Source organism: Girardinichthys multiradiatus, chromosome 21, assembly GCF_021462225.1.
Source record: "Girardinichthys multiradiatus isolate DD_20200921_A chromosome 21, DD_fGirMul_XY1, whole genome shotgun sequence".
NCBI lineage: Eukaryota > Metazoa > Chordata > Actinopteri > Cyprinodontiformes > Goodeidae > Girardinichthys > Girardinichthys multiradiatus.
The window spans coordinates 40,534,998-40,558,065 of NC_061813.1; the positions used below are offsets into that span (position 1 = coordinate 40,534,998).

At 43.0% G+C, this 23,068-nt stretch overlaps 1 protein-coding gene across 7 annotated transcripts in view; it reads left to right on the plus strand.

The window, feature by feature from the left end:
* The window catches only part of fars2 (phenylalanyl-tRNA synthetase 2, mitochondrial), a 140,218-nt gene that overhangs the window by 38,301 nt on the left and 78,849 nt on the right, over positions 1-23,068 (plus strand). The window contains exon 10 of one of the 7 annotated variants that reach the window (XM_047349576.1): positions 13,878-15,247. The exons of the other annotated variants lie outside the window; for them this stretch is intronic. Within the exon in view, the coding sequence (XP_047205532.1) occupies positions 13,878-14,056 (179 nt within the window). The 3' untranslated portion in view covers positions 14,057-15,247. Of the gene's footprint in view, positions 1-13,877; positions 15,248-23,068 lie in introns of those variants that run through there. 7 annotated transcript variants of the gene reach the window in all.

The window sequence follows — 23,068 nt, forward strand, 5'->3', positions numbered from 1 at the left end:
ATATTTTGCTGCTCATTCTGAACCTGAGCTGAAATGCTCGTCTATTCTGGTTTTACTTAAAACTGATGTAGCCTGAGAGATACTCTGAAGGCCAAAGGTTAGGAAGCAACTTCAGGTTTCACAGTATAGGTTCTGTGGATTGCGTGGTGTATTTTCTGCATAATCAGGCTTTGCTGCTTAAAATAAAGAAAAGAAGGGCTGATTTTGTTGAGGTTGTCTACAGATTGGTGAAAACTGGAAAGTCTGATGATAAGATTTTAGATGTGTTTCATCAGTAGAAGATAACTGGACTTCTTCCCTTGTTTTCTGAAGACGTTTCATCTGTCACCCAGAAGGCTTCAGTTCTGAACATACAAGTTTTTGTAGAACCATCACAGTAACAGTTCAGTAGGACACTGATCCTCCCCTCTTTCAGCTGTTGCTTGATGTTCCAGACATATCCTCAACGATGCCCCATGAGTTGTTCTGGTCACACGGCTCAAGGTGTGAACTTCTAAGAAACCACCTGGGAAGTCGTGTCAGGGCTGCAGAGCAGGTGTCAGAAAGATGAAACCTTCGGGCTGCCTCCTCTATTTGTGTTGGTTTTTCATGTTTAACATAGATGGCTTCTTTCACTCCTCTCTCAAACCACCAGTCTTCCCTGTCCTAAAGACCCCAGTTGGCATTGCTCTCCTCCGTTGAATGTTCCTTTGTCCTTCAGATGTAAATAACCTGCCGGTTCTCCTGTGTTGGGCCAACCGCTTGTGTAGCTGCTGTATGGTTTCTCCAGTGTGGAGGTCTGAACATTCCTTGCTGGGCTGGACTGCAGATACCACACCGCTGAGCGTCTGTTTGGATGTTTTGTCCTGGGCGTGAAGCCGGTTCTGTCTGAGAGGACTGTTGGGTTTAAAGTGCAATAGATTATTATGCTTGGAAAACATCCTTCTTAGTTTTTCAAATACTCCGACAACACATGGAAGGACGATGTTCTCCAGGTTAGACTGCAGATGTTAATGAGTACGACCCTGCTGCGCGGCAGTGATGCATTTCACTGGTTGTCTCGATCTGGTTTCATGGAGAGGTTGAAAGGTTAGTGGCGCTGCAGCAGGTTCAGTGTTACAGAACTTTAGGCAAAACAGGAAGCACGGCCTAATATTGACAAAACTACTCTATTTCATTTTCCTTTGGGATTATTGTGTTGAATTAAGAAAAACATAACATGAAAATAATGAGATATAATAAAAATTATATCAGATGGATTCATCCTCAAAAACTCAAGACTTTGTAGCTAAAAGTCCTGAATGAGATTAATTCAGTCACTGCCCAGTGAATCTGCAGCTTGTTTTATGTAGGAGTGAAATAAACCAAATACTAGTTTAATTTTACAAATATTCCTGACATTCACAAGAGAAACACTTAATATACAGCAGTTATATGAAATCACTAATATAGTCGACAGTAGACCAGAAATGTACCAGTACGTACCAGTACGTAGTGTGTACCAGTGGCTGAGCCTTTGGGTGGCCAAACAAGGCCATCCCAGTCTTTGCCATTACTCCCAGTGACTTTTTAAACATTTACGGTTTGTAGTGAACGTCAGTGAAGCAAGGTACGCAGAGTCCAGCCCTTGGTCATTCTTAGACAATGACCATATCTCAGGAATGATCATATCTCCATGGAAATATGGTCATTCTTAGACAATACTTGTCTGCATGGAGGAGAAGCTCCAGCTGAACTGAAGAGAGCTGAGCAGAAGCTTCCTGAACAAGGGTCGTTCCATAGATTATACATCAGCGTCATCTGCATAAATGCTAACTTAAATACAAAATACTCGGATCAAGTTCATTAATAGAAAATATTATTAAAAGAAGACCTTAAACAGAGCCTTGTGGTACCCCTTTATAAAGAGTAAAAAAATCAGAGCAGTCTTTCATATTTACTGAGACGATTTCTTAACCAAGTCGCTGCTTCAGTCTAATCCATAAAATATGAGGGCGTGTCAAACACTTCTGATAAATCAGTAGAAATACTTGTTATGCAATGTTTAGCTGGGATGGTACTTAGAGTTTTTTCTGAGGCCACATTAATAGTTGGATTTTGAATATTAGAGTATAGAGTATTAAAAGACACATCTTGAAAAGATTGAAGTATTTAATGTTTGTCTAGATGATATTTTTTTAATAGATAAAGGACACAACCTGGTTTCTATGCAGAGGGTTTGTCATTACTTTAATCTGAGGTTGAAAATGCAAGTTAGAAGTGACCTGACCTCCTGTAGGAGATCCATATGGGATGCCCTGATTATCAGCTCCTGAAAACTAGAAGTTTCTTTTCATTTAGTTGAAATTCAATCTTGTTGAAACTTTTTCATCATTCAGATGAAGTAAAGCAGCTCCTCTGGTACATTTTAGAATAAATACAGGTGAAGATAAATGTGTTAAATCAGTGAAGTTATAGATCAGATACTATGAAAAACTATAAACAGAATAAGATGCAATGAGGGTCAAACACAGAAACACTAAGAGCATCCACTCGTCCATCTCCAGCGAGCTCCTAACCTCAACTGATGGACTCTGAATTGTTCCTCAGCCAGTTGTGAAATCTGTCCAGCAAGTCTGGGGTCTGTGTATCTTTACTAGATGAGCAGACCACCTCAACTGGCTGATATCATGTGAAGCGGCTGAAATTCTGCTCTGAGCTTCTCCAGAAGATCTGATTTCCTGACCATATTCCTGATGGTGAGGCCATCCACCCTGAGGAGGAACCTCTATTCAGCTGCTTGTTTTTGAGATCTCAGTCTACCAATCATGATGGCCCTGATGGTCAGATCATAGATCACATTCATGTTTCCGAGTTCTCCTGTCCCAGGGACAGACCAGTACTTCTCCATCTGGGACAGCATCTTATTCCCAACCTGAAGGTGGCAATCCACAGGTTTCCTCCTAAAGACCATGTCTTGTAGGGGTCAATCCTCATCTACACAGGTAGACTAGGACAGAACAGCACTGACTTACTGTAACGGATGATTGGATGATCAAGGTGATCCTGATGTTATTTTCAAGCACCAGAAGGTTCTGTTGGGTCTGTAAAGGTTCTTTGTTCTTAGATCGTTCAGTTATGATTAGAACATCTGGTTTGTTAGTTTTTATATTTCCCTTCAACTTTGTTTCAGACAAGATCATAAACCAGGAATCATTTCTAATGATATCTGAGTGCCTTCGATCCCTGATGGCTGGGAAATAAGCTTCCTGTTGGTGTCAGGGACCGTCGTCATGGTGACATCTTCAGCACACGGAGACCTGAGGTCAACCATTAACTTGTTGATTAGTCCATCAGGGAGTTTAATGCACTTAAATCTTTCAGGATGTCTGTGGCATCAGATGTTACCTTCTTCCACCTCCCAGTATCAGAACAAGCTGTTCAACCCTCACAGACCCGGTTTGGTGTCTTCTTCTTTAGGTTGAACCCTGTCCATCTGCTTCTCTGCCTCTTCTCTCTGCTGTCAGACGGCTAAGTGCTGAACTTGCTGCTTTGCCCTTGAACAAAGCTTTGGCGGCGCGCTCCACTTCACTGCTGCTTGTTCTAATCAATAAAACATGCTTTAAAACGCAAAGAGCGGTCGGATCAAACCGCCGCTCTGTCTCTGTGTGTTTCCACTGACACATTTGGATGTGTCGAGGAGGTTGACGGCCTGTTAATGGACCTACTGTAGCTACGAGCATGTTCTGGATTTAAATCAGCTTAAGTTCAGAGCCGAGCAGGAACTACTCAGTCTAACGTCCTGCAGAAGAAGAGGAGAGCTTGTTTGATCAGTCTTTAACCAGTTTATATCGCATCAAGTCCAATAACACAGAAAAAAAACATTTCTAAAGCTTAAAACAAAGAAAGAAAATTCAATAAGAGAGACCAAGAGTATAAAACAGTCTTAAAGCCGAAAGCTTGGAATAAACATTAAAGCAACGGTGGTGGGATTTTAAAAAATTGAATCCATTGATTCTGAAATGAACTGGACTGATCTGAACCTCTAGTGCAGCGAGATGATTGGCTTTAACCATAACCCACATGTTTTGGCTTACTATCAACCTAAAAGACCCAGTGATGAACAGTTTTTCATTTTTCAGAAAGAGGTCATCAGATGTTTGAGAAGGTTTTGGTATTTTAAAAACTTCATGATGTCATCCACTCATATTCTCATGTTCAGCCTTTGCTTCACAGCTGACCCACCTCGAGCTCCATCTTGTACCCCCCTCAGACTATTGCCTAACAAGCTTTTGATGTAGGGCCTTAGGAAGACATGATGCCTTAGGAACATAATACTCCTTCATCAACCTCCTACACATTTAACATTGTAGCAGAAACATCTGATCTCCAGATAGGACACAAGCTCTCACACACCACCTATAACACACATCTGTAGCACTCTAACTACAACCTCCATAATTCCTATATGTAGCATGGACCCAATAATAATCTCACGCTAAACTATGTAGATGCTTAACTCACTTCAGCATGCTGGATGCTTGAAACTGAAAGTGAACCTTCTTGTTCTGTCCTAAGTATGAGAGTAGATTTAAAAGTATAGAGTCAGATTTTGGACACTAGTGCCAACTTTTGGTTTTGAGGTTAAATATCATGTATTCCTGGAAGATTTGCCCACAGTGGGTGGAGCTGAATACAGGCTGATGTTTCAGCTTTACATGGATTATTCTTCTACATTGTTACCTTAGACAGGATTTGCTGAAAGTAAGAATATTGATAAGTGACCCAAGAGCTGGTTTGTGTAAACCACTGAAACTCAAGTTTGCTCAATTCCAATACAATCCTAAATTATAATACATAAGTTTTTGTTTTTTTCTCCCCATTAAAACCTCAAACCACCATGCTGCTCCCAAGCTCCTGTCTGCGCTTCGGTCCTGCACCAACCTCACAACTGACAGCAGAAGCCTGTGAAACCACATCACTGATCTTAGTATACACACACTATTCAGAGCGGGATTACCATCGGAAGTGATACACATCAAAAACATGACAGGACCTGATAATTCAGCTTAGAATAATGCTGCATGATGTAATGTAAATATCTCGTCATGGCAATATCATGTGTGGAACATTCAAAGCTAAGAACTGTGCTTTAATCATTGGCTAATATATTCCAAGTGTTATGGACATTAGCGTGTAAAATTAGCATTTCTATAACTATCATTGCAATATTTTCTAATATCATGCAGCCCTACTTTAGACCCAGTTATGCCAGTTAAAGTCCCAGTAGAGTTTGGCAAATTCTTCATGTTTACAATGGTCAGATAGAGAAAGATTCTTTCTGGCATCACTCCCAAATATGGCTTGGATTGTAGATGGTGCCTCAAGGTGGTTATGGAGACCTGGTGACCTCAAGATGCCATTTCTATCTGCAGCTCCCTAAACATGGTCTCATGTTCTGGTCCAGCCTCGTTAGTCACAGTTTCAGCTGTTTGAAACCTTTTTATTATATCTCTGACTGTAGATATGGACAGATTAAACCAATAATCCTCTTTTTTGGTTGCCAACTTCAGGCTAATGAGGACCAACCCACATCTACCTGAACTGACTCACATGTCCCCTTGCCTTTCCCCTTTTTTAGAGTGGCTAAGAAAAATGAAGCTGTGTCAAAATGTATTTATAGCCCACGGAAACAGTATGTTGTAAATTACTAATTAAAAGTTTACAGACACTGATGAATCTAAAATGTAAAGCAGAAACTAAACAGTGCTTTTGTTGGACTAATAGGAGTAGTTCCCAACCCTGGTCCAGAGGGCGTGGCATGTTTTAGGGGCTTTACTGCTGCATCACACCTGACCTAAATGAATGGGTGATTAACAGGCTTCTGTAGCTCTTGATGCCAGGCAGAGGAGGTCATGCAATCATTTCAAGCAGAGACAGATGCTTGTAAGACAGTGAGCCCTCAGGAGACTTCAGGTTCTGGTTTATCACACCAGCAGGATCTGCTGGGTTTTCTGAAGGTTGTTTGTTCAGTCATGATTTAGAAATCTGGGCTGCAGTTTATAGCCCTGCCACTGGAGGGAGCAGCAGATCAGAGGAGGATTTAGGAGACATCTTCAGCCTTTCACGACACAACACAACAGAATCTGTTTGGACCAGCGGGCCGTGACAGAAACACACCGTATCAGTTTCAGTGCTGGGCTGAACCTCAGTGCGTATTTCCAGAGGCAGTGGGAGGGCATCAGTTTGAGGCTTGGGTCCAGACAGGAGCAGAAGAAGTGGAAGCTCTGGCTCTGGTGTGGATGTGGATGTAACCGGCTGAGGCAGCTCTACAGTCACACTGAAGTAGATCTGTCCCACATCCAGCAGTCAGCCTCTGATGACCTGCGTACATGTTGACAAGTCGTAGCTCCTCCACATGCTCCGAGTCCCACTCCGACCTGAAGCCTGACAGCAGGGGTTTGGGAGCTGGTAATGATAAGGGAGCATCCAGTTTCTCCACAGCTGGCACTGAAAAAATAATTCTGGTTTGTTTTGAAAAATCCTGAGAAAATTAATGTACGTTTCATGGAGACTGTAAGGCAGGCTTTCTTGTCCAAATATGGATTTTCTATTAAAGATGTTTCCAGTTTAAAACATATTTTTGTCTTTGCCACCAAAAACAAAAGGAGGGACCTTTAGGGAAAAAATGCGCCTCATCCATTTTGTGTTCTGTTGTTTCGTCCATTCTTTAAAATATGTCTAGGAAGCTACGCTATCATGAGGGGATTTCCTCCGTTTTATACTTCAGAAACATGTTTATCCATTATCAGGGTCAAATACTGGACATGTGGCAGACGGACACAACCTTACACATCTCAATGAAAAGGCTGCGGAGGAAACCAAACTCCCCTCCAGACCTCGGATTCATCCATGAGCCGTAGGAACGGGTCCAGCTGTGTGTTTTACTGGAAGTAGTTTTCAGAGCTGGTGGCCATAAAACAGGGTGTTGCAGAGTTTTAATGACATCATGAGGTTGCGTGTGAGAATCAGCTCAACAAAATCATTTACAAAGTTCACGAAGACATTGCAGCTTGCTGTTTCCCTCTTAGATCTGTCCTTGTTAACACCATCCATACTACTGATGACTAGAAGGTTCAGAGAGGTCCTCCAGATTACCCTGCTGCTGCAGCTAATTCTGGGATTTGAGCTCTGGTTTTGCTTTTTGTCACTTTAGATAAATTTGACCCACTCTGCTTTGCTGAATTGTTTTACTTCAGACACTTGCCAGCATAAAAGGCCTGTTTAAGGTCATTCCATGCCGTCTCAATGGGATTCAAGTCTGTACTTTGACTAGGCCACTCAGAAAGCTTCAGTTTGGTTTGTTTGATCCATTCAATAGTGGATTTGCTGGTGTGCTTTGGATCATAGTTCTGGATCTGATGGGCCAGACTGCAAGATGTTGTGGTAGAGAGCACAGCTCCATCAATTACAATAAGTCATCCTGGTCCTGAAGCAGCAAACCTGCTCCTCACCATCATTCTACCACCACCATGTTTGACTGATGCAACAGGACGTAAAAGGTCCAGTTTTGTCTTGTGATCCCAACAAATATTTTCCCAACTGTCTTGGGTGATTGTGATAGCCGTTCTGTTTCTGGCCTCAGAGGTTCTCTGGAGAACATTGGAGAACAACCAGCACCTTGAAGACCAAGGAACACAGAAAACAGGTCAAGGAGAAAGTTCTGGTCCAATTTAAAGCTGGGTTAGGTTCTACAACAGCATCCCAAACTTTGAACATCTCGCAGAGCTCTGTTCAATCCATCATCTGGACACGGAGAGAGGAAGGACCAACTGCAGACCTACCAAGACATGGACGTCCACCTATTAGTTGTGAACGTGACAACTCTGGTCTTTATAGAAGCAAAACATGGTGGTGGCAGCATCATGCTGGGGGGATGCTTTTCTACAGCGGGTACAGGAAAGATGTTCAGAGTTGATGGCGGACAGATGGAGCTAAAATGTTTTCTGAGGTGATTCATTTTGTGAGAAGGTTGAGGACCACCAAGGTGGCTCCCAAAGTCTGGATGGGAGACTTTCTGTTGGGCATGAAACCACCAGGTGGAGGTTCTTCACAGTGATCTCCAGGAAACAATTGGATTTATTCAGTAATGTATAATTAGAGGTTGTACATCTAGTTGTTATTCAGAGATCTCTCTGACGGTCATTAATTAGTAGGAGAAACCAAAGTAAATGGTTTTTTTCCTCACGTTGCATCATAGCAGGGTTAGTTATGGATGTCTACCTGAACTATCTCTCCTACGTGTCGTCTCCATGGGGAAAGACGTACCTCCTGGTCGGACGCTTTACCTGAGAACACATCAGCCAATCATTCGGCTGCTCATTCATGACTATCTGTGTGGCAAACCCTTACATCCAGTTAAAGTCACTCTGCTGACAGTTGGCACACAAATCTGTTTTTGCCCCTCACACACACGCACAAACACACACAAACACACACAAACACACACACACACACACACACACACACACACAAACACAAACACACACAAACACACACACACAAACACACACACACACACACACGCCCCTCTGTTCTCATTTTCACTCTTTCAACACTCCTCACCCTCTCCACCTCCCCTACGTATCCACTGCGGCAATGTGGCTCGTTGCCTTGGAAACCACTCATTCACCCCACCCACCCCACACCAGCCCCATCCCCAACCAGCTCCACCCCTCCTCCATCCACCCCCCCCCCCCCCCCCCCCCCCCACACACACACACACACACACAGTGGATACAATAAGGAACAACCAGCAAAGATGAAGGGTGAGGAAGTTAATGTGATGAAGACAAAGGGGTGTTGGGGTGATGAGCAGGAGGGTAAGGAGGTTTAACAAAAGGAGGTAGAGACAGAGACATTAATGGGACAAGGAGGAAGATGGAGGGAGGATTAAACGAGTGGCAGGACCTGATCTACACAAGGAGGCGGCAACAGGGGGCACCAGTTGGTGTTGGCTGGTGTGTGTGTTGTGTTCGTTATTTAATGGCGTAGAAGCATGACCGCCATATGTGTTGCCGGAGGCCCATTGCGACATGGGAGAAAGTTAATGGGAGCAGGAGGAGGGATCAGGAGAGGAAAAATAGGAGGATGAGGAGCTGGATGAAGGTGATAAAAGTTGGGGAGAAGCTGGAATGTGGTGACACTGAGTGATGAAGAGAGGTGAACATAAATGGTGACGACAAATAATTTTTTATAAGCATCAGGAATGTTTAGTTATTACATAACTGATGAAGAATCTGTCATAAATTTACCCCAACCCATAAAAACCACCAATCAGGATCCTGCGTGTTCATGTAATTACTTCAAAACCAGGTAACATCCAGTTGATGGAAACCAGTTCATTTTTAAATATGCTATATTCTACAGAGCGACGTCTTCTAGTGTTCAGCTGGTTTCCTGCTCCTCACACTGGTCCATGAGATTCTCCCAGGTGTTTGGAGCAGGTACCAAACTTCTAAAATGAGATTTAGGTCATTTGTTATCATCAGGGGGTTATATCAGGGTCCTGCTGCACCGTGGTGGCTGCTGCAGCAGCATACACACTTTCCCTGGTCATCACACAGTTCTCCAACTTCATCATGCCTACATTGGGCTGGTGGCACTCCAAGTAGGTTTTGGGATACTTTTGGTACCTCCTGTGACTTTGACAAAAGGATGTAAGCAAGCAGCTCAAATCAATATCACGCAACCTTCAGGCCCCCTTGCACACACACACACACACACACACACATACATATATATATATATATATTTATATATATATATATATATATATATATATATGTATATATATGTATATTTATATATTTTTTTATAGTAGTTCCCTACTGGAAGACGGCTCACAGCAGAGGACAGGCGCACACACCTCCAAATTGCACCCAGGCTTAGCTTTGCTGGTTGCTGAGACACTGAAGTAAGTTGCAGGTTTTCCAGGCTGCAGCTTAAATCCACAATTATCCAATCAGGCGTTCAAAGAAACGCCCCAGGGTCAGTACTTACAATGAGGAGGAGAAAGCTCCAGGGTGGGTCATAGGGTTTGTATCATTTTACAGTCGTTGCAAAACAGCATCACAGCCTCGCTACGATCGGCTCACAGATATGCATGCTTCATCAAGCGCAGCTACCTGCACAGAAAACCCCTTCATCTGTAATGTCTCCTGCTGCTGATCAGCAGAAAAATATTGATGGGTTTTTCTTCTCCACAGCAAGGTTAAAACTGATGGTGGAGTCGCAGAAACCTCCCATACATAGAGATGGAAGTTCAGCAGGTTGTGACAAGGTCATGGTAAAAACAGGTAGTTCAGCTGTGAAGGATGGGTGGGAAAGCAGCAGGAGGCGCTGAAAACATGATGGTGTCATGATGGCCTTCAAACTGAAGAAGGTTTCTCCAAATTCTCCAACTATCATCAAGCAAGGTGTGGTGATTATGGAGACCAGTAATCACATGACTGTTAGATTCATGCTAAAACCATCATGATCTACCTTTCATTCATTCGTTAAATCATCATGAGCTGTGTATTAAACCCATATTTTCTGTCCAAGCTTGGTTCCATTCGGTCTCAGTGGAGATGGAGAGAAGAAGGCTGCTGTGTGTCCTGCTAATGAAGGGGGAATTTCTGGCACAATCAATCAGAATTTAGGGTCTAATAAACTGATCTTCTTTTGCCTCTCATTGATCTTGGCCTCTTATTCCAGCTCAAAATGTTCTGTCTGTGAATGGCTCACTTCATGATGTCAAAGAAAATCAATCGGACCGCTCCGGTTTGAAGCACAGCTGCAAACTTTGACCTTATTTTTCAGCTTTCTCTCAGCAGCTGTTAATGAATCTTTAAGAGTGAATCCAGCTTTAACTGGGCCTGCAGCTGTGGATCAGTTTGCTTATCAACACATCAAGGATTTTTATTGTCATACCAGCTCAGATTTACGCGTTAAGGTCCGAAATTCAGACTCAGGTCCCGGTTAAGAAGCCTTAATAAGTAGAAAACTAAGCATAACATACAAAGCTAAATAGCAATCAGTAAAAATATATGCAATATAAAGTTTAAAGGTTATTATTTCACACATTAATCAGACAGGATCCTGACGATTACTTTTAATTATTTTCTAGATAAATTACAGTAAAATGGCTCCATCATTGTTTTCCATTTGTAAAAATATCAAATATTTCAGTCTGAGTTTATTCATAAAATCTTCTCTATATATTCAGTGTTCAACCAAAGGGCCGAACATTAAAATAAAGCAGAGGAACAACGTGGAACACAGTAAATCACAGGTACAAAAAATCTGATTAAAAGTGATTCCAACTTTTATTAGAAAATATTATATTCATACAGATGTGTGAGCATCCAAGTCCTCCTTTTGTTCTGGAACCATTTGTTTGGTTTCCTCATTCAGGAACTTTGTTTTTTCCTGGTCTGCATCGTCTTTGCTTTATGTATTTTTCTGTCAGGATTATTTCTGTCTGGTTTGTGCATGAAAGGCCTTCAGGTTTGTGCAGTTATGAAGGTCTTTGGTGGGTTTCTGGTGCAGTTCTAGAAGCTCTGCAGGTCTGAGTTTCATTTCAGCGTTTTTTAAATCATTTTGTAGAATTAGTTTTTCTTAGAGCTGCATTGTGTTTTAAATGTCTTTTGTCTTTGCATCGTTGTTTTTCTTGTCACCAGAGTGTGTGTCTGTCATAGTGTGTGGTGTGTGTGTGTGTGTACTTTTTGAAAGCATTATTATGTTGTGCAACGGTGTGTGTGTCTGTCTGTGGGTTTTCCCTCTGGTGTCGTCGGGCAGCATATGGGACTTGGCACTAATGACCGTACCTCCTCGCCAGAACCTGATTTAAACACACCCACCTATAGGACGTGTGTGTGTGTGTGTGTGTGAGTGTGAGATGATGCTGGGAGCTGAAATCTGATTAAAGTCATGTTGGAGACAATTAACAGCCTTTCAAACCTGCCGCCTCTGTTCCCGTGGGACTCTGGGATTGTGCGGTTCAGGTGGCGGCCTCTGGGCTTAATCCCGCCCCCTCCTCACCCTCTGAATAAATCATGTGACCCTTCCTCACCCTGCTTTCATCCCTCCGTCCTCCCGTCTCCCATTAAGCCTTGTCTGTCACCTCGGCTTGGCTCCCTCCTCCTCCTCCTCTTCCTCTCCGTGTTTTCTGAGGAGTCTGCAGTTTAATCGCCGCCTTCTCTTACACTCGTTTTTATATTTCATATTTTAATTTTCATATTTCCTCCCTCCATCCTGAAGCAACAGGAGCAAAGGAGAAATGAGAAACAGATAGACGATAGAGAACGTGGTGACCTTTCATCTCTGTTACGTTTCCAGCTTGTAAAGATACGCCTGCTAAATCTGACCTTTGACCCCAACATGCTTATTAACACATCCATCCCTCCATCCATCCTCCGTATGCAACAGAACTAAACCCATAGCTTAATTCATACAGCCACCCTCTGCTGCCTTCCTGACTGCTCACACACAATGCATGGTTAGGGAAAACGTGTGTGTGTGTGTGTGTGTGTGTTTGCATGTGTGTGTGCGTCTCTGGGGTTTGCGAAGGGCAGAACAAACATTTGTTTGTGCAGCGATCCATCTCAGCCTGGACTGCTACCTCCATAACAAGCAGAGGATGAGAGGAGGAGGAGGGATGGAGTCTCCGATAGAACGGAGGAGAGGCAGACCCCCTGATAAAATCATGGAGTAGTGACACATGTGCAACCTGAGGGAACGTAAAGCTTGTTCAGATCAATATTAAACGGGGATCAAATCAGGAGACACTGTGGGAGAAAGAAGAAACATCCCATGGAGAACCTTCACACCCATAACTCTCAGCAATGTCCTCCATGACTTCATCAGTCTCTCAGGTGTTTGAGCTCGTTAAGGTTTCTGCACAGCTTCTCATCCATGCAGATCAGTCACTCTAATGAAAACAGTGGTGCTGTGGGCTCCTCCGCTACCCTGTGGAACCCCATGGTGGTAATCACCATAGCAACCAGCTCTACATATATGTCAATAATTGTAGGCCTAGAGTAATGTTGAATATGATATGGTTGTCTAAAGTAATGCAGGTAAATAGCAACTTCTTGCTGTCTGGATCTCTGGCTTTCTGGCAGCAGGTGGGATTAACGTCCATCTCCTCATCGTTCCCAGACCTCTCAGCTCATCGTGGTTGAGGCTCCCACAGAGCTGGGCGTACTCGACTCCGCGGACGTTCAGGTGGACTAAATGCAGACGTCCCTGCAAAGCTCAATTTTTTACCACCCTTAGCTGTTGTGGATATTTTCTAGATGTTTGGTCTGATTGTGCTGGAACAAAGACTCCTTCCTGTCTCCTGCTCTCCAAACAACTACATTGTTCTCGGGCTGAACAGACTTGGTTCTGACTCTTAAATAATGAAGTGTTGTAAGCGAGCTCTGCAGAGAGTCAGACCCGCTGCTGCTGCTAAAAATACTCCCTGCAGATAAAAATAGTTCTGATTTCATGTTGCTGATCTCAGGAAACGTGAGCAGCTCTGCTTCTGGAACGGATCAAAACCAGTCGATCATGTTGAACCGCAGTTAATGTTGGTGTAGACGTGGATGAATATTAGAAGCTGTCGTATGTTTGATTTCTGAGCAGAACCCTGAACAGAACCCTGGAGGCTCCAACATGTTGCAATCAAAAGGTTACCCAGGTCTAAATCTACAGTGATTTACAGCAGAGGAACAGTAATAAAAATGAGATAAACAGGATTCATTTAACTTTCATATCTGGCTTTATTAGAAAAATACATGAAAATCTAACAGAGGCTCCTCTTTCTCTGAAAATATTGAACCTAATACATAAATCCATATTTCAGACACTCAGTCGGGTTTTATTGCTTTCAGGCGCTGCACCGTGCTCCTGCAGAGCAACCCGTTATCCTGCAGCTTCTCAGCTCAAAGCCAGGAGATCTGTATCAGACCGACATGATGACAGAGTCAGCCTGGCACAAATCTCTCCTGGTAGCTCTGCTGCAGACTCCCTGGATGTTCGAGGAGCTTTATGTCCTAACCAGCAGCTCTGAGATTTGTCCCTTGAAGACTTGGACTGCGCTGCCGTCAGGTGCTGGAGCTCATCCTTCAAGGCTTCTGAGTCTGACTTTCACAGAGCAGTAATGTGCTGCAGGCTCTTCTGAATGCTCTGAGACACCGTGTGAAAAGAAACGGACGGCTTGAGAAGGAAACAGCAGACAACCAAACTCAACCTCAGACGATATTTAAAGTAAATCATCTCACGTTGTTCTGAAGGACCTTTGGCCCAGTCTTCTCTCCGGTGGTGCTTCTCTTCATTGAGGTTTGCAGATGTTTGTTTCTGCTCAGCTCTCTGAAGATCCCACCTCTGCATTTTATCAGGTGGACGTCTGGACTTTGACTAGGCCAGATCTGCTGCTGTGTTTGTGCTCATTGTTCTGTTGATGACCCAGTTTGGACCAAGCATCTCTGGAATACTTTGTTGTACACGAGGAGTCCATGGCCCACTCAGTGACTGCAAGGTGTTCTGGTCCTGTGGCTGCAGAACGAGCACAAATCCTGACCCGTCCTCCACCGTGCCTGGCGGTTTGGGTTCTCCAAACCTGGGGGCTGTGCTCTATCTACTGCTGGGTTCAAACTGCCATGCTGGTTCAGATTGAGATGTGCTCATATAAATAAAGATGACGGGTTATAGACTAATATCCATCAGTTTAGGGTTCAGTGTTTTTCTAACTGTCCTGTCATGACCTTTGACCTGCTAACTCAGGCCTGTAGAGTCTGAGGTGGAGCTCTTGGGTTTTGCTCCTTTCTCTGTACTTCACATTTTGAGTGGATTTCCATGTTTCCTGTAAAGTTCTGTGTTAAACAGAGATAATTTGAAGCATTTTAAAGGTTTTTAATCAGATAATTTCTACAGGAAGCTGGAAGCTCATCACAGTTGAATTAATGTCCTGAAACGGGGAACATCTGACGTATCGACGTGTTTTTTCCAGATTTCTTGCTGAAATACCAGCGTTAGTAACAGTGTCATGGTTGCTCCATCAGTTCATGTCCTGCGTGATGAATCAGATGGTCCATTTTTATTCCTGTGTTGACTCAAAGTTTGGCTGGCTGTCACTGCGTGACGGGGATGAAGCAGTGGAGCTCAGATTGTGAGTAGGCCTCTGGTTATTATTCATCACGGAGCAGACGGGATGAACGAATCTCACCGCATCTGCTGCTCTGCTGTCACCACACGCCACCTTCATCCTGACCATTCATCGCCCCGATCTTCATACGTTGAACATCACGATGCATGATGACGCGTGTCCGGGCGCGGAGATGTTTGCCTGGTGTTTGGTCTCCTCGTCTCCATCTGTGCTGCTCCTTCTCCATCAGGCTGAGTCAGCAGCCAGTTTCTGAGGGTTCTGCTCGTGTTAAATGCTGCACAGCTGCTTCCTGTCCAGCTGTCAGCCGTGGTCAGCTGTCATCAGAAGACGGGACACAAACATGGAAGTGCTCTTTTTAGGACACCACTGAATCTCCATTCTTTCTCCTCATCACTAACCTACAGGGAAATATTGGCTTAATGTGAAAAACTTCTATATTTTTGTGTCAGAAAGTACAACTCATCTATTATATCCTTCCACCAAACTTAGAGTCCAATATTTCAACCTTTATTTTTTGTAGTTTTGATGATTCTGGCTGACAGAGAATGAAAATCCAAAATTCAGAAAACTAGAATTCTTCATCAGATCCATAAAAATTATATTTTAAACAGAGAAGCCAGGCTTCTCAAAACTATGTTCATTTCTAGGCAGTCAGTACCGGGTCTGGGCTCCTTTTGCATGAATTACAGCATCAATGCGGCGTGCCATGGAGGAGATCAGCCTGTGGTTCTGCTGAGGTGTTCAGGAAAGCCCGGTTTCCTTTGATAGCAGCGGCATTGTTGGTTCTGGTGTCACCTTGCTGACCAGGCAAGCACAGTAACACCATGGTCATTGGACCAGCTATTGATACCTTTGGCTGTGTGGGTCGGTACCAAGTCCTGCTGGAAAATGAAATCAGCATCTCCATAAAGTTTCTGTAGTACTGTAATATTTGTAGTACCTGTAGTATCTCTAGTACTATAGTACTGTAGTATCTCTAGTATCTCTAGAACTGTAGTATCTGTAGTACTTGTAGTAACTGTAGTACTTTAGTATCTGTAGTACCTGTAGTATCTGTAGTAACTGTAGTATCTCTAGTACTATAGTACTGTAGTATCTCTAGTATCTCTAGAACTGTAGTATCTGTAGTACCTGTAGTAACTGTAGTACGGTAGTATCTGTAGTACCTGTAGTATCTGTAGTAACTGTAGTATCTCTAGTACTATAGTACTGTAGTATCTCTAGTATCTCTAGAACTGTAGTATCTGTAGTACCTGTAGTAACTGTAGTACTTTAGTATCTGTAGTACCTGTAGTATCTGTAGTAACTGTAGTATCTCTAGTACTATAGTACTGTAGTATCTCTAGTATCTCTAGAACTGTAGTATCTGTAGTACCTGTAGTAACTGTAGTACGGTAGTATCTGTAGTACCTGTAGTATCTGTAGTAACTGTAGTATCTCTAGTACTATAGTACTGTAGTATCTCTAGTATCTCTAGAACTGTAGTATCTGTAGTACCTGTAGTAACTGTAGTACTTTAGTATCTGTAGTACCTGTAGTATCTGTAGTAACTGTAGTACGGTAGTATCTGTAGTACCTGTAGTATCTGTAGTAACTGTAGTACGGTAGTATCTGTAGTACCTGTAGTACCTGTAGTATCTGTAGTACCTGTAGTATCTGTAGTACTATAGTACTGTAGTATCTCTAGTATCTCTAGTACTGTAATATCTGTAGTACCTGTAGTATCTCTAGTACTATAGTACTGTAGTATCTCTAGTATCTCTAGAACTGTAGTATCTGTAGTACCTGTAGTATCTGTAGTAACTGTAGTACGGTAGTATCTGTAGTACCTGTAGTATCTGTAGTAACTGTAGTACGGTAGTATCTGTAGTACCTGTAGTATCTGTAGTAACTGTAGTACGGTAGTATCTGTAGTACCTGTAGTATCTGTAGTATCTGTAGTACACATGGATGGAGCGAAGCTCTGATCTTGTGAAGACGAGCCTCAGACTCCTGATCTCATTATTCTCTCTACATCTCTCCCTTCCCCGCCCACCGTATCCCAGGGTTCACATCAAACGGCGTGGAAGACGAGCCGCCATTAGAGACGGCGGCGAGGCGAGACCACAAACGCAACACAATGAGCGCTCATTAAACAACGACCGCCCTGCGTGTCTGAGTGTTTCCCCGTGTTGTTGTTTCTTGGCCGCAGACTTTTCAATTAGAGACCCGGTCTTCAGCGGAAGGCTGCTCTCACGCTGCTCTGCTGAATATTTCTCTGCTGTTTTCATCTACAGAATATTTCCTGTTCTCAAGGATCACTGAGTGCTCCAGAGCAAACGCATCCATCTGCTCTGCTGGAGCCAACTCTCATTTATTATGCAGCATGTTTGCCGACCCTAACCCTTACACGGCGGTGGCTGCATCATGCTCTGGGGTTGCTTTCATCACATCCAACTAGAGTTAGTCAGCTGGAGGGACTAATGAACAGTTCTGCTAGTTTTGGCCCAAAGCCTTCAGGTGTCGAGGATGAGGAGGGGTTTCATCTTCCAGGATCTCAGTGGGTCCAGGCTGACGTCGAGATAAAATCAGAAAATGTCTTCATCAGAAGGAAGTTCTATCCAAAGTCCAGAACTAATTCTGACAGGAGATCAGAAGTGTCCTCCTAGTCAGAGAGAGCTGGAGATCTTTGGTTCAGGACGTGAGACGCTGATTGTCTCCTTCCAACCAGGACTGAACGATGAAGTTAATTCAGGAGATGTGAAGCAACCTTTCATTTAACACACTGACAGACGCTGACCAGTAAGAAGATCCCGGCTTGACTGGGACCTTCTTACTGGTTCAGGATGGTTTCAGTTTTAAGTTCAGGTGGTTACAACACGTCATCTCAGGTCCATTTACAGGACCAACCGATCCGGTTCATATTCATAAATATATAATCAGATCAACCCATAGACCCTTTCAGTTTCATCTCCACAAGCTCCAGTTCAGTGGATCTCAGCACCATCTCTCAGATGTCCTCACCATCACTGCGTCCTCCACCCACCCAGACATTCATTGGAAGGCGACGCCAGACTGAGAGGAGCTTCCAGGGTTTCTCTCCGAGTCTCCACGGCGACCAAGATGCTCCTCGGTCAAAGAGCAGAAGGATAACGAGACATTCCAGACCCGCGGATACCATGAAGCACAATTACTGTGACGGTCTGTGTGACTGGTACCGGCCCAGGATCCATTTCAGGGAATCAGGCTGAACAACAACAACATGTTGGAGAGGAAGCAGAACCTGAAGTTCTGTCTTTAATTTAACTCAACTCTGTGTTGATTCAAACATTTAAGGAAACAACAAATAAAATAAACAGTAATGAATAAAATATCAAACCAAATAAGATATAGCGTTAGGAAATCAAAGAAAAAAGCTAAACTTAAAATCCAATCTAAAAATACAAAATAATATAACAAAAAATGAATAAAAAAAGCAAAAATTTATAAAATAGTAGTGAGCGATTATCATTACTGCCTTGCATCCAGGACAGAAATACAACAAAATACATATACGTATTTTTTAAATTATTGTTGTTTTATGATATTTGATCATTTTCCCCAAATTTGTATGATTATTTTCTGACGTTAACAGATGTTTGAAGTTTCTAAAAGAAATGCTCTATAGGACAGAGATAAAAATATAAATGCTTTGAAATTCATAACGAATCAGCTGAGATCCAAAGAAAGGAAGCGATGAAGAACGATGGTCTCCGTTAAACTGCTGTAGCTGTTTTTCCTGATAAACTCGCTGCACCATGAACGCATCAAACAGCCAGATGGAGTCATTTTTATCAGCAGAAATCAGATTCTCTCTGTTTTTATGAGACAAAAACAAAACTACTGACAAACTTTTACTGCAGAGATGCACATTTTTCATAAAAAGATTGTATCACTCAAACACGGCTCTGAATAATAGTTGTTACGTTGTTTATGGGTCATTCAGGACCTTTCTTGCAGCGATGGACCATCACAAGAACACAAAAATATTTCTTGTTGGATGGAAACTTTCCCAGAAAGGTTCATAAACCTGGACCGGATCCTTTCAAATGATTGAACTGGACCGTCTAACCTGGACTGGTGCTGTGTAGGAGCTTCAGGCGACGAGGCTGCGACGAAGAAACCACCAGGGATAAATGTGTCTCACCTTCTCAGCTCATTTGTTTCCTGTCTGTGTGGGAGAAGGAGGGCGAGGACCGGACGGAGAACATGTTCAGTGTCAGGCTGGGCGGAGGAGACAAAGGTCACAGATGTTCTTCTTCTGATGTGCAACAGGAAGAGGAGACTCAGCTATACGGAGGACAAACCTTAATGATCTGTCTGCTGCACAGTTTGAATCCATGTTTCTGGTTCTGGTTCTGCTCAGATGTGAGGCTCAAACGGCCTTCAACCTGAGCTCCAGGTCAAATATGTTGATTTATTTCTGCTCCTGAAGATGTTGAAACATCAAGAACAGCTACTCATTTCCGAAAATACACCTTCTAACCCACATCATCTATAAACTGCTAATAATTTTCTTCTCAATATGAACAGAACTTCCTGGTCCAGTTCGGATTTCCTTAGATTTTTCTTCCAAAGTGATTCTGGTCCATAATTCTCCAGGCTTTGAAGCTCTGTCAGAGCTTTTCCTCGGAATTGGTGTATTTTTCATGCAGCACAAATAAACTAAAACCCTCAGCAAACAAAATGATTTCAGAAATGTAAAAAGTCTTTGAGATATTTATAAAGAGACAAACACCATGAACCCAACCTGCTTCATCTAGAACATCCGAGACCTTCGTCTCCGTCCAGCCTCTTCATGAAACCTGTAGATAATTCAGCACAAGTCTGATTTATTGATGTGTAAAAAGCCTTAAATTTTATTGCAGCAGCAGAATCATCTCACACTGATTAGCTTTTTATCTGAGGTTTATTTATCCAGGGGAAACATTAAGAAATGATAGAGTTCTACTGAATCACCTCTGCCACGATCACCAGTACGTCTACCAGAATAATGCAGCAATAAAACATTGTTTTACTTCACTTTAGTTTGAAATTCATTTGAGCTTTGAATCTTCTAAGTACTGATCCGGTTCTTCCTGGATCCCTGGAGTAGAAATCTGACCCAGAGGCCGGTTCCTTTCAGCCGCTGCCCAGTAGACTCCAGGTTCATCTTCCAGTGAGGACGAAGGCTAGGAAGCTGAAAACATGTCCAGAGCTCACTGCTGAAGGACGGCAGCAAAGAGTGGTAGCTTGGTGGTCACCATAGCAACCATCAGACGCTACATAACGAGCCTTTTCTGTCCTACCATCACAAACATAACCATGTGGCGTTGGCTGAACTCTGCTGCGACTTTAACTAGACCTGTGAGCTTCGCTCCAAAAAGACTCAAACCAAGCTGGACTTTAACTGGACCTGTGAGCTTTGGTCAGATGAGACTCAAACTGCGCTGGACTTTAACTAGACCTGTGAGCTTTGGTCAGATGAGACTCAAACTGAGGTTTTCAGCAACAAACCCTTTCAGGTGGGTCTAAAGTGATACATAGGCTAAATATGTGGAGAAAGCACCTGATGTCCACAGTTAAGTTCGGTGAAGGATCTGTGATGCTGTGGGCTGTTTTCCCTGTCAAAGATCCTGGGAGCCTTAGAGTGCATGGAGTCAATATCAGGACATTTGAAATAAAAATCGCCATTGGGTCTTTTAGCAGGATAATGGTTCAACACAGAGAAATTGACCTCCTGCCATGTTCTTCTCAGTCCTTAGATGGTATAGAGAAGAAGGCTCCAGAGAGGAGTCATGACTCCAGACCGCCTGGAACACAGGTGTAAATTTCTGGACCTTGAAGGCCATTGTCCAGCAACTTTGAATTTGTCTCCACTTCATCACACCTTTGGATCATTATCAGGATTCTGTAGAACCTGACTACGTGCTGTGGAGGGAGTTCAGCCATTAGATTCAGGTGTGTTGGACCAAGGACACATCTAGTCGTTGCAGGACACCAGCCTTGAAGCCTGGAGTTTGAAACCCCTGATTTAAAGAGATTAATTGTCTGTATTTTCATACCTTGGGAATGTTATAGACGATGGAGTGTTGTCCTGTCTGCAAACATGGAGGACCTACCTGACATTTACAGCAGAGACATCAGTAACTTTTATTGCTGGTCAGCTTCCACACGTCCATCATTCAGTCTGTCCTGTGTTAGTCCATCACTGTGTGGTGTGGTCTAGGTCTAGAGTCTGGAGCTAGCATCTCTGCAGACCCCACACGTCCTGGACACAAACTGTTTAGACTTTTACCATCAGGTGGCGCTACAGAGACAGTTTCTCCCCCCAGCCTAAGTCAGAGGGTCTGGATCCTCCACAGGCGTATTGGCATTAATTCAACGTTGTCTTTCTCTCTAGAAAACCACTGTATTTATACATATTTACATTAAAATGCTTTTATTTCCCAACATTTGTTTTTACATATTTCTACTTAAAATGTCGTCATTGTGAGGAATCAGGAACTGAAGCCAAGTTTCTTGTCTTTCTGCTGAAAAACGACTGATTCTGGTTCTAACTTTGGACCCGGTGAAAATGATTTATTTTTTAACGTGGAGACTTTCCCCACTGAATAAATGGACTCAAACTGAAGGTTGAATGTTTCTAAATAATTTACTGTTATATTTTGCTGCTGCGATAAAGCATTTATTAATTTTAAGGCTTTTTATACATCTTTACTAAGGGTTAATGTGGCCATCAGTGGAGCTTGCTCATTAAATGGTGACTAAGGAACAACTTGAACAAGAATTTTAAAATCAAAAGTTTTTTATCATTAAAATTAAATTTCTGTGTTCTTCAAATAGAGCAAAAAGAACAACAATACAGAGAAGGAATCATTTCAGTGTTTCAGTTTGATGAAATAAAACAGAAACTTTTGTATCAGATGCTCTGAACTCCAAACTGAACTCCTCAGTGTGTTAAAGTCTAAGCGCCCTTAATCCAGCCCTAATGAGACAGACTGAACTGCATTAAAGTTGGATTAGACAGAAACCTCCTGGCGTATTTCACTGCAGGACACTTTTAAGCACCTTTCTGCTGCCGGCTCTCTGTGATTGAAGGAAACATCTCCTCTGTTTGACCCGGCAGCTCTCTGTTAAAAGCTGCACCTTCAGATTCCCGTTTGAACCGTAAAGCTCTGACAAATGTCACAGAGGCTGTTGGAGGTTTTTAGTCGTTTCTCTGCAGCTATAACGAGGCAGCAAGGACCAGGAAGAACTTAATAAATAAAGCTCACCCTGGATTTACGTTTTCACACCTGTTTTTAATTAATGCATGTTAACAAGCTAAATAATAAGCCTAACATAATTAGAGGCAGGTAATTGGCAGGACAGCCCTCTGCGTGGAATGAAGATGGAGCAGCCAGGCATGAATAGATCAGAGACGAGACGGAGATGATCAGACTGCAGCTGATGAACACCTTGAATCAGCTGCTGTAACCAGCCAGCCCTGTAAGTCATCAGAGTAATTAGATTTCAGGAAGCTGCAGTGCTCCAACTCTCTGCCATCTAATGAACAGCATCAGCAGTGGACATCCTGCAGCTTCACATCAAGGTGGTCAGAGCAGAACCGACCTGAAAGCTGATGTGAAAGACTGAAGAGACGTTCCGCTGAGTGCACACAGGATATGGATATTAGTTCAGGAAATTAAGGCTATTTAGAGGTGCTTCTGGACAAAGTAGCAGAGGAGCAAGTGGACTGACACCAGGAGTCATTGTTTGCCTTCAGAAGTGCTGCTTGAAAATTGAGAACATTTTTCCAGCAAGAAAGTTTTGGCTTCCCTTTAAGTCTGAGACTCAAAGTTCACCTGCAAGATTACCACAAAACCCAAAGCAGATATTTAAACTAAAACCACTGGAAACTGCTGCAATCAGCTCCTC